The following is a 13,349-nucleotide window of genomic DNA, read 5'->3' as shown; positions in this document are numbered from 1 at the left end:
ATGAATGACAGCTGTTAGAGTGAAAGACAGCAATTGTTTTCATAGTTCAAGACATATTTAGTGCAATTCTGGATGAACTTGTTTACTTTCCAGAAGAAAATATCGCTCCAGCAAAATCAATGTGGTCAACCAAAAAATGTTGATTTTGCAGATTAATACTCAATTTTTCATTAGAAAGAAATCAATTAAATACTCTGTCTGAGATCTGCTTAATCAAAAGTGGAATATTTCACTCACTAATTAACCTGATACAACGCAGCTTGAGTGAGCTCATTAACCTGTATTTTCCCTAATGTAGTACTTTATTTCACTGAAGTTGTGTTGGAGTCCTCAGCCTCGTCTAGGCTGGGATCCCTTGAGGGTTATGTCTTTTTTTAGACAAATACAATGATTTTACTCTCAGTAGATGATGTGGGATCTCATCAGAATCACATGACTCCAGATATAATTGGAGAGATAAAGATTTGTTAAGGCCTATTGGGAAAAAAGGGGACCTTGTCTTTCGTAGGCTGGGAGCCAGTGTTACTAAAAGGGAATGCTGTTTAAATGAAATGTAATCATTTAAATTTCCATCAGAACTGTACTTTTGAACTCGTAAAATTTTATGCAGAGTAAGTGAATACAGACAGCTTTTTCTTTTTTTTGAGATGAAAAACAGAGTTATAACAGAGATCGTTCAGAAATCACCAGATTTCTTTTAAGTCACATTATTTAACTAGAATATTTTGAAACCATGTAGTTGGGAGACATACAAACTAGGATTTTTTAGAGTTGTTTTTATTCTGCTGCCCTGGTTGTTAATGAGGCATCTATCACTGGCTCAGAAGGAAAGAACTTGGGAGTGTAGGACCAGTAAGTACAATCCAGGACATCAACTTCTGATCCTTGCTATTGCAACAGCCACGTTACAAACTTAGAATACTATCTTAAAGCCTATGCTCTTTTTGGAGTGTTTTCTGCCCTCTTCCCAATTTCCAGTCTAAACCACCAGTTTACTGAGGTAGACTCTGGAAAAATCCAACCACTGTTGCACAGTGTGGGGTCCTGAAGACAGGCGCACACAAACCATACATTTTAGACAACTGGTGGAAGAAACGGTAGAATACACACGGGTCTCACAAAGGCTTACAGTCAGAGTGACTCCAGTGCGTACACTGAGCTTGGAAGTACATCTGTGCACTATAGTTTAGACCCAAACTATATGCACCTAGTCCTGCCTCTCCAGCTGCCTTATAGAGTTCCCTAATTGCTCCCTAGAGTCGTCCATAGACCCACAGCGGAATGGCAGCCTGCATCCACTTTGGAACTGCAGCTGAGCAGATCTGTCACAATGCAACTGCACTGTGCCCACGACAAGGAGTGCAGCCCGTAACAGGGAAAGTAGCCCAGTATACCGAGCAGACCTGATGGTCTATGGAACCTGTTTGTCTTCATTCTCTGAAAGGACCAAATTTGAGGGATTTGGAAAAGCCACTTCCTTAGCTTTTCCTTTCAAATTATTGTTCAGGCTAGGGAGGTACAGATGTGTCTGAACTCTGCCTGAGGAAGGTAGGAGGAACAAACATTTGCTTCCAGCACAGAGTCCCAGCTGTCCAAAGTATGTGTGACACCGAAGTAGGACTCTTCAGTGGATAAGGTAACAGAGCAGCCTCACTACCTCCATGGGGAAGGCGAGGTGTCTGGGGGACTGGTCTACCTATCTGAGGTGACAGGACATGTGGGTGACCCCTCCACCGTATGCAACTGCTTGTCAGCAGTGTCCTGCAGTGCCTCCTTCCCGTCCCTACAGAAGTTCTACTCTTACCAGCTCATTTACTTTCTCCAGAACACAGCTCTGCCAGCACAGTGCCTGCTTTTCACACAGCCTTCTACTTTTTCCTGAAATGATTTGATTTTGAAGACATAAGACAATTTTCATGACAAGTATGTGCCACAGACTTGAAAGAGCTGGAAGCTCAGGACTTCCCTCCATGTTGCAAGCAGCAGAAGGAGAATAAAGAGCAGGGGCTTCAGGTGGGAAGCAGGACAGAGATCATCTCATGCTGCCACACCTTTCTCTGTGTCCCTGGCACTGACACAGTGATAAAATCCACATCTTCCTGTACAGTGATTCCTAAGAACACGCAGCAGCCCAAAGCTGAGCTTTCTTCAGTAGGAACTACTGAGGAGCTGGAAAGCATTTGACCTGCACTTCTGCGGGAGCTTCCACAGCTGCAGAGCCATGAAATGGGAAAAGTCTTAATAAGCCTGCCTGAGCAAATGCTGTGTGTGCTCCTAGGAAGCAGATGCCAGGAGACTTTAAGACCCAGGGGATCTCTCCTCCCTTGACTGTTTGCTGCTGGTGTCCTTCCCAGTTCAGGCTAGGCGCATATTGAAGATGCAGGTGCACACACATGCACATGCACACACACACATGTGCAAGCATGCGTGACACTAGTGTGGCTGGCCACACAGGCCAACCCAGAGAGAGCTGTGCCTTTACCAGCACACACAGAAACAACATCACTCCCAACAGCAAGCTTGCTCCTCTTCCTCCTCTCTGGCTGAGGAGGTTTGCAGATCACTACTGAAACCTGCACATCCCTTCCCTCTGTAGATGCACAAGCACATCACACTAATGGTCCCTCAGATATTATCGTGGGCTGTAAGTTTATCTTCCATACCTTCCATATAAGAGACTGCAAGACTCTTACCCAGCCACTAGCTTGGGCCTTGGGCCTTTCCTGATATCTGTCCTCCAGCTTTTCAGCTGGTTAGGTTTGAAGCTCCCTAGCAAACTAGAAATACACATAAACATGCACATAAGTAGTATTATATTAATTAATTAGGATTAATTAGAGAAAAACACACAAAATTTTTGGGCTGTTGCTGGTATGCAGTCCCGACCCATGACCCCTTCTTGGGAAGCCCAGCAGAGACACAACTGAGCCCATGCAGTACCAGTGATTGTGAGGGAACGTATTTGCAAGGGCTTTCAGAGATGATGTTTCTACCTCACCCTTGGGAAGCCATAAAAGAAGCCAGTATCAAGTGTTACTGATGTTTAGGTGGTCGGTCAGCCCTCTCTCCTCAGCCTCCAGCAGCTCCCTGACAATGCTGAGCTCCAGAGAGCTTCACATACACTGTACACGGGCATTGCTCCCACGTGGAAGCGGAAAGCATTCAAGCCAGGTCATGCCTCTTCTTTCTTATGTGTTACAGGCAGGAGAGCACACTTCTTGGCTATCTCTTCTGTCAGAATCGCTGCCACAAATGGGTGAAGGCAGGACTATCAGGGGAATGAATCCTAGACACTGTTCTTGTTGCATGTCTAAACAGCCTTTTCTGTATTCTCTAAAGAGTCTCCAGGAGCCTGGTTATGAGGAGAAGATGCATCTGGAAAAGGGCAGCACAGCAGGATAAACTCTGCCAAGTCTAAAATTAAACTTAAGAGAGCTTAAGAGATCGGTTATACAAGATACCCAAAAATAACTTAGAATAAATCCTAAGAGGAACAGTGAAAGCACTGCTGACATCTTCAGTTCTCAGTGCGATGCCTGTCTGCATGTTGAAGTACGAATGTGGTCTATAAATACCACCAGTGGTTACCATTGAAAATGGAGGAGGGGTTTCCAGTGCTCCAGCAACAAGAACAATGGAGGGAAATGTTCTTTATCAGGAACTGCTTGTGCAATTCCTACCACAACCTTTAGCAATAAGTCAGGCCAGGCATTAACCACTGAAAATGAAGTGACCTCCTTCCAAGCTTTTCTCTGTTTCCAATCTACAGTCATTTCTCTGTGCTACAGCTCCAAAAGGACTTCTGAACACTCCAGCATTTTCTGTCCATATTATTTAAACTGGAGGCCTCAGCCATGTCCAGCTGTCCTGGGAGAGGTGGGGGTCTGGGCAAGCTGATTTGAGGGAGGATGAGGACGCACATTCTTCCAAATAGCCTGTGATCATGCTTTACATCAGTCCCGCAGACAAGACACCTGCAGCCAAACACTATGGTACCACCAGCCTCTGCAGTACGCACGCAGGTCAGAAAGGCTTTGTACCTTGCCATGTGTCTGAAAGACAGCGTGTATCTCCAGCTCTCAGAACAGCCCGTGCAGTTTCTGTAGTAGCAAATGCCATTCCTCTTTGGCTGGCTTGGGATAACATGCTAGAGTCAGGTGTTTGTTAAAATTTTCCAGTAATAGGGCTTCAGATTCAGTGCAGCTTCAGGTGAGAGATGATTCAGTGCTAGCCAGTTAGCTTGAAGTCAGTTTAGAATAAAACTGTGGTAGACATAACATCTTACATCCGAAAAGAACAGCCACAATCCCAAACCACAGATCCATATGGCTAGAATGAAAAACCCTGATTAACCTGCTTACATCGCATCTGAATCTAAAGGTCACTCTCCCAATATTCCTTTGATTTTATGTCAATGCTTTCCTGACACACCTCACACCCTAAAACTCAGTCTGGATGAGAATGATTCCTGCTTACAGCACAGTATTTTTCATAGTCCACCTGTATCTCTGGATTTCTTGGTCAGGGACCTAAAGTACACCAAGCGTGAAAAGATACTGAGGGAGGTGGCCTTCTTCATGTCCCTAAAAGTAGAAGAAGGATGACTACAAAGATGACAAAGCAACTAGAGAAGTTCAGGTTGGCTGTGAGGAAACACTTTTCCTGAAGGGTAGTGCAGCCCTGGGACCAGAACAGGAGAGAAACTCCATCCTTGGAGTCACTAAATAATGGGTGTCACCATCCTTGAAGTATTTCAAATGTGGCTGGGAAAATTCACACCTGGCCTGGTCAGGTGTTAGTGATAGTCCTGCTCTGAAGGAGGCTGGACAAGAGACCCGCAGGCTTCTGTCAACACAACACTTCTGGGCTGCTGTGATTTCTGTGATCCATCACTTATCTTTCAGTCTGTCTGCCACAAAACTTAATAACTAACTCATCTGACATACCTTCTGCTCAGGTATAGACTGCCCTACCTACCTCTTTGGAAACAGAGATGGTGCTTTGATAAGAACTCAAGTGTCGCTTCCTTGTCTTGACTGTCCTCTTGGCCATGCCTGGATTCACAGAGTAGAAATCCTCTCCCCTGCCACGGAGATATTTAAATGTTCGTTTCAATGTCAAGTGGACCTTTTCTTTTAGAGCAACTTATTCATACACAAACAGGCTACAGTCTATGTACACAACATTTTTAAGCATATTTAGCATAGGTTTAAAACTGCAAAAAGTAAATTTAAGAAGTGGTAATAGCAGCATTATAATAATAGATTGTTATTTCAGCACAGTTATCATTTGAACGGTTATGTTTATCTTAATCCCACCAACAAAGACACCAGAAAGATTAACATTTTATATTGGTTTGTATATATAATTAATTACAACTAGGAAAAAAAATTACACACTGACTTCAACATCACTATAGCATTTCACTGTTTATTCTTTTTTAATGGCTTACATTTCCTAAATTGGTCTTTTGACTGTGCAACTAAAATTGAGAAAAACTAATATAAAAACCTACTCCTATAGCTGTCTGCATCAATTCATGTCTTAAAGGTCAAAATGGATTCTTCCCCATTACCTCTAGCAGGCATGCTGGGCTCTGATTCCTTGAGGCAGGCAGGCTATGGGTCACCCTGGAACATGTCCTACTGAAGGAGACACATGCACTTGGTGGATGGATGTACCTAGAGCAGAGGAATTGTTTTATAATCTCTGACTGCCTGAAGAAGGAATAAGAAAGGTCAAAACATCCACCCTTAAGATACATTTTCTGCTCAGAAGCACTAGGCTTCTCAAAAACGTCTGCAAAAAATGGAGGTGGAGTCCTAAACAGAGAAAATGTAATTTAAAATGATAAACAGATGCAGCAGCCACAAAGCAGAGGGAGTGGCACAGGGCTCTGATGGTCATAGCAAGGCATTTGCCTGCTTTGTCAATTTTTTTTTTTTTAGATGCTATGCAATTGCTTAGCTTGCTTTGTGCTTCAGGTTTTGTCTGTCCTAGTCACATGTGTTGTATCTGTTTGTTGAGATGTCTGTGCCCATGGCAATGCTTCCTGGAGCAAGGAGGTTCGGTCACACCCTGGTGGGGCGCAGGCATTGTCCTGACCAGAAGAAGGAGAGCAGAAGCGTTGGAGAGAGGCCTGTGCCCTCCCAGCACCACCCCTCTGCAGTGTTTTGCGCTCTGTCTCTCCATCTGACGTGCAACACCATTCCTGGCCTTGGGAAAGAGTCTCACTGACCCTACAGGGATCCAGCCATCAGAGAGAACTTTTTTCTTCATTAACTCCTGATGAACATACTCCTGATGAAAGGACTTTAATCCTAAGGGAGAGTCCAGCCTTGTGAGCCCCACATTTTTGGTGCAGGATGCAGGCACAGGAAAATGTCTGCTCTTTGTGTGAGACAACCTAGTGAGCCTGTAGAGAGTCAGGTGGGAGCAATGACAGAAACACCAGTCAGAGAGAGGAGGCAGAGCAAAACCAATCAACTTCTGTCTCCTAAAATAATCCTTTTCTTTTAAAGGTGAAAAATGTCGAAGTTTTATTGACCTTGCCCCGGCTTCTGAAAAAGGTAAGACAAAACAGTCAAGGCTTCTTCCCATTTTACAAATTGCATCAGTATTGTTTCTTGTCGTACTTCAGTGCCAGGGGAAACATTACTTCCTAAGCACACGAGCACCTACATGTCATCCAGATTACACACAGTCAGGTGAAACAAATGCCAAGGGTTTATGACAGCTGTTTACTTGGTTTATGCAGATCTGTCATTTCTCTGATGCATTTTCTCTTCATTCAGCTGATTTTTTTTCAAGAATATAAAGATTTATATTGTAATACAGACATTTCTTTTCTTCCTCTAGTGAGGAAGGACATGCTACATGGTTTCCTCAGGCCATGAAGACATTTATGGTCAGAAAGCTGCAGTCACAGTACCAAATGTCTTTTGGTGAAAGCAAATCATCTAGATGCTTGTTTGCTTGATTTACCATTGAAAAAAAAAAAAAATATTCAAGCGCACAGAGACAGGCTGCAAAGATTTTCCTTGCCCTGGCATTGGAGTTGTAAATTCTCAACACCAGCTTAACCCATATTTCAAAGTAGTATTTATCAGGAAAAAATGGGTAGGGTTCAATTAAAAAAATGGGCAGCTGAGCCCGTTCTGCTCCCTGCTCACAACAGAGTGCTCTGCCCACAGCTGAAGAGGTGCACGAGCCTTGCAGTGCCCTTCATACTAGCAATGGGCTTCTGGAGAATCCAAAGGACAGATGAAAATTCATGTTTGTACAAAGAAGCGGTGTATTTTGTTAGATCACTTGAGACAATCACAAAACCTTTTGGGCATACAGTACCTCCATCAGGTCTGGCAGAGAGGCAGTAAGTGGTGTAAGGAACAGTTGTTCTTAGTTTGTCTGAATTGCTGATCAGCTGGACAAATTGAAAGAGAAGAGCAATTACCATTAATAAAGCAGTGGGGTATTTCTATGAGAGAAACAGTAACAGAGACAGCCTCTGTGAAATTCATTGTAAGTAAACGTAAATAAATTATGCACATAAGGGAAGAACAATCCTGGGATTACTGCCACTAAATGGGCTCTGAGTTAAGTCTTACACACACAAATGGGACCTTGGGGTGTAACCATTCTTATGAAAACACTAGCTCAATACTCAGCAACAGTCAAAAAACAATCAGCTAGAAAACATTAGCAAAGGATTTGAGAACAGAGCAGAGAGTATCCTGTTGCATGAGGACTGTAACCAAAGCTTCACCTTTATATAAAATACAGTGTGGTTTTTTGTCCTTTTTAGTCCAGAACACAGAATGGCATCAAGGATAATCATAGGTCTGGAAGGTTCTGTACAAGGACAAGACGAAGACTTTCCAGCCTGAAGGAGAAGCATGTGAGAAGAGATATGATGGGCATTGATAAAGGCATAAGAGGAACTGAAAAGGCAACTGGGGGAATGGTAGTTCACTGCCTTTCCCAGTGCAAGGACTAGTGGGCATTGCATGACACCTTCAGGAGACAGACTCAAAACAAGCACAATCTGTCTGTTGCAAAGGCAATGGGATGTTTTCATGCTTTATCCATCTTCTGTGAAAGTTCATTATGGTGCATAATGCTTGGTTGCATCACCCACACACTTTCCAAAACAGCATTTAGCGCTTTAAGCATTTCTTTTTGTTGTGTGAAATGCTGTCAGCAAATTTTTTTTTAGTAGAATTTAAGAGTTACTGCACAGTGTCACTGTATATTTCCAGACTATTCTATTCTTCCTTTTTAAGGAAGGCAGGCCCTTCTGCTGTAGTGATGTCAAGAAGGTTGTATCTATTTCTGAAGTTTTCCAATAGAGTTGTAAAGCATATTGACAGAAAGAGGGGAGAATGCTCTGTCAGAGATGGAAAATGCTGACCATCTGACTCACAAACAAAGCCAGGATAAATTCCGCAACTGTAGATCGTTGGACACTGCAACATACTTAATCTTAATTTTTCACCATCAGTCTTATACTGTCCAGAGATACTTCCACCAGATGTGAAGAGAAAATTATGTCGGTGATGCCCAATTTACTTTCACTGCAGAATTCTTTAACTTCTTGACTTATTTGCCTCTTTTCCTATTAAAAAGAACCTTCCACTCCCCTAATTTCTTCATCCCCTGTCAGCATTGACTTTAATGGCCAGAGGCTTGTCAAGTACTCAGTTACACCCAATACTGGGACAGATTCTCGATTTTTCTTCCAAGTAAACGAGATATGATAAAACGCAGAAAATATCACAGTTTGAGTTCAGTTATTCAAACATGTTGTGGTTTTCACAGTCCATTGTGTAACTGGGAATTTTTGGACTAAACATCTTCACAATGAGACTTCATCTTATTCAGTTTCTGTACATATTGTTAGCATCACTTACAACTAAAAAGTGGTTGTTCAAGCTTCACTTATCTAAAATGTCTCAACGAGTACATGCTCCATTACTGCAAAATGAGCACTCAGGTTTTCCAAAGTTTTCTTTTCAGTAGGTTTTCCCTGATCCAAAGAAGACCTCTATCTAACCAACTGTTAAGCTACACACAGGCTGTTGAAGCCTGGGCCTCCTTCTGAGCACATCATCTTCCACTTTTAAGACATGCTAAAAGGAAGCCTAAGAACAAACTTAGTCTAGTTGTACAGCTAGTCTCTTCTGGAGTCTGTCATCAACAGCAAGTCAGTACAAAACTCCTTGATAATATTTAAAACCTGCTTAGCATAGAAAAGCTAATCACCAAACCTCACAGTAATATAAAACCATTTACGCTAAGGCGAGCTACATCCTTACCACAAATCTTGCATTCATAAATGAAAATGTTTCTTATTCTTACTGTAAAAATGTAATAGCTTATGCTTGAGCTTTCTATCTTTAATCCGTTTGTGCTGATCTCTAGTGTAGCTGGATACTATATCTCTGATCAGTTATTATTCCCTTTGCATATATCACACCCATGACATCTACTAAAAGGAGGCAGCAAAATTTGGGGGCAAACAGACCCACAGTATGGTATAAATAAGCGTTTCCAACCCACACTAGGAGAGCTCTTCCCTGCATTTAAGGCAGCTGCCAACAATCTGTCAGAACCTTGTAAGCCTAACATTGAATTTATTAGCTATTGCTGGTTGTTAGTGCCAAATCTGCTTAACAAAATCAGCTTGGTGATGGTAGATAATAACTAGAAAAAAAAAAACATTTTCTGTGTCCACAAATATTTCTTATTACAATTTCCATTTGCTGTTGATAAAGGATGATAGGGTAATAGCTGGTTATATTGGCCAGGACTTTTAATAGGCTCTCACAGAGCAGATGTTGTCGGATCCCATGACGTGTGCTATTTTCTAATATTTGTTACAGATGTGAGTAGAAAGCTAGCAAGTTATTTCCAAAAGGAGTCACAAGGGAATTGTCACAGTAGGCTGGACCTGATCTTTCAGTTCTGAATTGCTCCTGGGGTCTTCTCCACAAAACTTAATCATAGTTTTGTTCCTGCTGAGTATTTTGATATCCAAAGAATAAAATGATAACCTATTTAGTGAGGGACACTTACATGATACACTCGGTTTTCAGCTGCTTGGTCTAATTTTGGATGCGGCTTGAAACCTTTCCTCTCCCTTTGGGCTGTTGTAAGCCTTCCTAGAACATCTTTCTGCCATGCTCCCTGTTGCAGTGTCCAACCAGAACACTGAGGCTGGGACACACTCCACCACTATCCTCCTCTCCCCATACCTTTTGGGTGCACCTTCTAGCTCCCCTTTACCATTGCATCAAATCTGCACCTGAGAGGACTTCCAAGAGGCCATGGAGGATACGTTCAAAAGGAAGAGACCAAGGCCAAGTATTATGTCTGGAAACTGTGGCACCACAATGGAAAGCAAAATGTGGCTATATGTGTCCCATCAAATGATCTGATAAATTGCTTCACTGACTAGCATAACACCACAGCTATAAATGTATATAGGTCTGTTCCTCCCCCCTCCCAGAACTGTGTGGGGATTCAAATTCCCACATCCTTCTATAGATGCATAAATGTCAGCTGTCAATGACAGTGACACCGTGAGAGCCAGAGGATGGGGAGTCACGACCAGCTGAACTCCTTGTGTAAGTGAAGGCTGGAATATATACAGTGGAAATAAGTTGGAAGCAGAATTTTTGCTGAAGAACTTTGCTGGGGAAGAGTGAGGGTCTACAGGAAACATGGGGCCCCCAAGAGTTTTGTTCACCGACGCTGTGACTCAGGCACTTCCAAGTACCTGGAGTGCCTCCAGCACATGCTGAAATGAGGTGCTCCAGCCTGAGGAGTTCTGTTGCAAAGTTGCCTCAGGAACAGTCTCAAAGGTCAGCATTGGCCCAAAATTTAGAGATGGCTACACCAACACAGGACAGGAGTCACAGGACAGACTCCTTACAGGTGTGGTACAATCTGGTCTAAGTTACTCTAATGCTCTGTAGAACCTCACTTGCTTCAGCTGTGGTACTTATGGAATAATATCCACAATGAATGGCAAAGCAGCAGGTCATCAGCAAGTGCCTATATTGCAGTGCTTTCTGCTTATTTATAGGGAAATTCACATGTATAAAACAAACAAGACTTTTTAGAAACTATAGAGGTTGAGGCAAGGCAAAACCTTGCAGAAGGAAAATGTTCATTGCTAGTGAGCATTTAACAGTCCAAAATGTTACAGGGGACTTTTTAAAATTAAAGACTGTACTGGCAGAGGTAGGAGATGCCTTCTGCATGTCCTCTACACAGCTCATAATGATGCATCCTGTAGAGATGAAGCAATAAAAATTCTATATTATCTAAAGAGTAGCTGGCAAAACTAAGGTAGCACATGGCAAACAGCACATAAATAAAGTCTCACCTAAACACAGCACAGAAAAAGAGAAAGCTGAGCCAAATCTATACATGCTTCGAAGCCAGCACTACAACAGCAATTAATGAGAAGAGAAACTAGATGCCTGATTCTAATGGATACTGACATAATAGGTGTACCAGAAATTTGATGGGAGAAAGATAATTAGTGGGACAATAACGTCTTGGTACTGATTACACTGAAAGACAAAGCAGATGTCAGGTACTAAAGCTGAATCAGAATAACAAGGTAATGTCATTAATGAGCAACAAAATCTCTGTGGATGGATTCCATGCTCAGATAAAAAATACAGAATTATATTAGTGATCACCCATTGGAATAACTTACAGTAGCAGGGTTAAACTTGATATCAGAGAAGGTATAAGGATAGAAAGCAAAACAGTAGGAGCAGACTTCAAAACCCCATGCAAAAACTGAGAAAACATCATGCTTGGCATAATGCAGAGACTAAAATTAGGACAAATTTTATGAGCATGGAGAAAAGAGTTGCAAAACCTGTAACTCTTGACTTATTCCTGAGTGGTGTGGGGACCATGATTCAAAATGTTGGTAAGAAATACCTCGTATCCAGGACTAACAGAGAGAGATTCAGTTCCCTTGCAGAAGCAAGAAAAGTTAAAAGCAAAAACAAAAAAACAAACAAACAAAAAAGTTGCGAAGAAGGGTATGCAAGAAAAACGAGTTGATTAAAAGTAATTGAAAGGTTCAGCTAAAAGGACAGATGGAGCTTGAAAACTTTGACAATACTAGATATACTACAGACATCTAAACTATTCACAAATCCTTCTCAGTCACTCAGTGACTGAGAGAAAATGGCAGATAATATTTGGTGTTGGTAAACGCAAAGTGGCAAACACGAAGAGTAATCCTACCTTTACATATATAGTGATGGGTTCTGAATGAGCTTTTCCCCCTCAGGATAGAGTTCTTGGAGTGATGACAGACACTTCGATGAAACCATTAATTCACTGCTTTGCAGAGATTAAGAAAAGATAAAAAGAAACATTGGGATCATTGTAGGAAATAAAGAACAAAACAAAAAAGTCACCATGCCACCACATGTATTCATGATGCACCCACTCGCAGCACTCTGTGCACCTCTCACCCCTCCTCTGCCAGCCCCTGCTCAAAAAAGTTATGATAAAATTGAAAGAGGTAGAGAGAAGACTTTGACAGTTATGGTTAAGGATAGGGAATACTTTTTTGTTTGCGGACAACGCAGAACAGATTTCAGGCTGGAAAAGAGACAAATGAAACTCGTAAGAGCCAAGTTAAAAAACAGACCTCCTTTTTTGGGAACTGGGTAGCTCTTCTTGAGAAGAAAAAAAAAAAAAAAAAAAAGAGGACAGATTTTCTAAAACGGACCACTGAGAGACCTGCATCCAGTGAAAAGTAATGTAACTGGGTTTCCCACAGAATTGTACACTTTCCAAAACAGTTTCTACTGTCTTCTTGAATATTTTGTATTTTGATCGCATTAGTCTTAATATATCTGCAATAGGGTATATACATACCCACACAGACACATACCTGTGCACTTGTTTTAGGAGAGCTGTCATTAAGTATGCAGGAAAAAACGTGTTACTAACATTTTATCTGTGTTTTCTTACACATCTGTTATGAATCACTGAAGTTATTTTTAAAAACTCATCAGATATACAAAGATAATACCGTGCTTAGTAGCTGAATTCCTAATTCCTAAAAGGAAGCAAGTCCTGTATTTCACACTGGTGATGTCAAAGACACAGAGAATACTGGTTTTCTGCTGTGGACAATGACAGCCACAGGGTCTGAACATAATTTCTCAGCCCAGTGCTGAGCGGGGGAAGTACATCACATGCCCTGCACTGTAGGTCTTCAAAGGGAAACGTTTAACCCAAATACATTTACTAAGGCATATGGGCTAGTCCTTATTTAGAGTATTTTTCATTGTCTTTTCTATTACATA

At 41.8% G+C, this 13,349-nt stretch overlaps 1 protein-coding gene across 3 annotated transcripts in view; it reads left to right on the top strand.

The window, feature by feature from the left end:
• The window catches only part of GSG1L (GSG1 like), a 59,540-nt gene that overhangs the window by 10,718 nt on the left and 35,473 nt on the right, over nt 1-13,349 (top strand). For 2 of the 3 annotated variants that reach the window (XM_080383200.1, XM_080383198.1), the window contains exon 2: nt 6,522-6,569. The exons of the other annotated variant lie outside the window; for it this stretch is intronic. In XM_080383200.1, coding sequence (XP_080239326.1) covers nt 6,522-6,569 — 48 coding nt within the window. The remainder of the gene's footprint in view (nt 1-6,521; nt 6,570-13,349) is intronic. 3 annotated transcript variants of the gene reach the window in all.

The sequence above is a fragment of the Falco punctatus genome (assembly GCF_963210335.1).
Source record: "Falco punctatus genome assembly, chromosome: 4".
In the NCBI taxonomy this organism is placed as follows: domain Eukaryota; kingdom Metazoa; phylum Chordata; class Aves; order Falconiformes; family Falconidae; genus Falco; species Falco punctatus.
The sequence above is the reverse complement of the archived record's forward strand: the minus strand, read 5'-3'. Positions and strand labels throughout refer to the sequence as shown.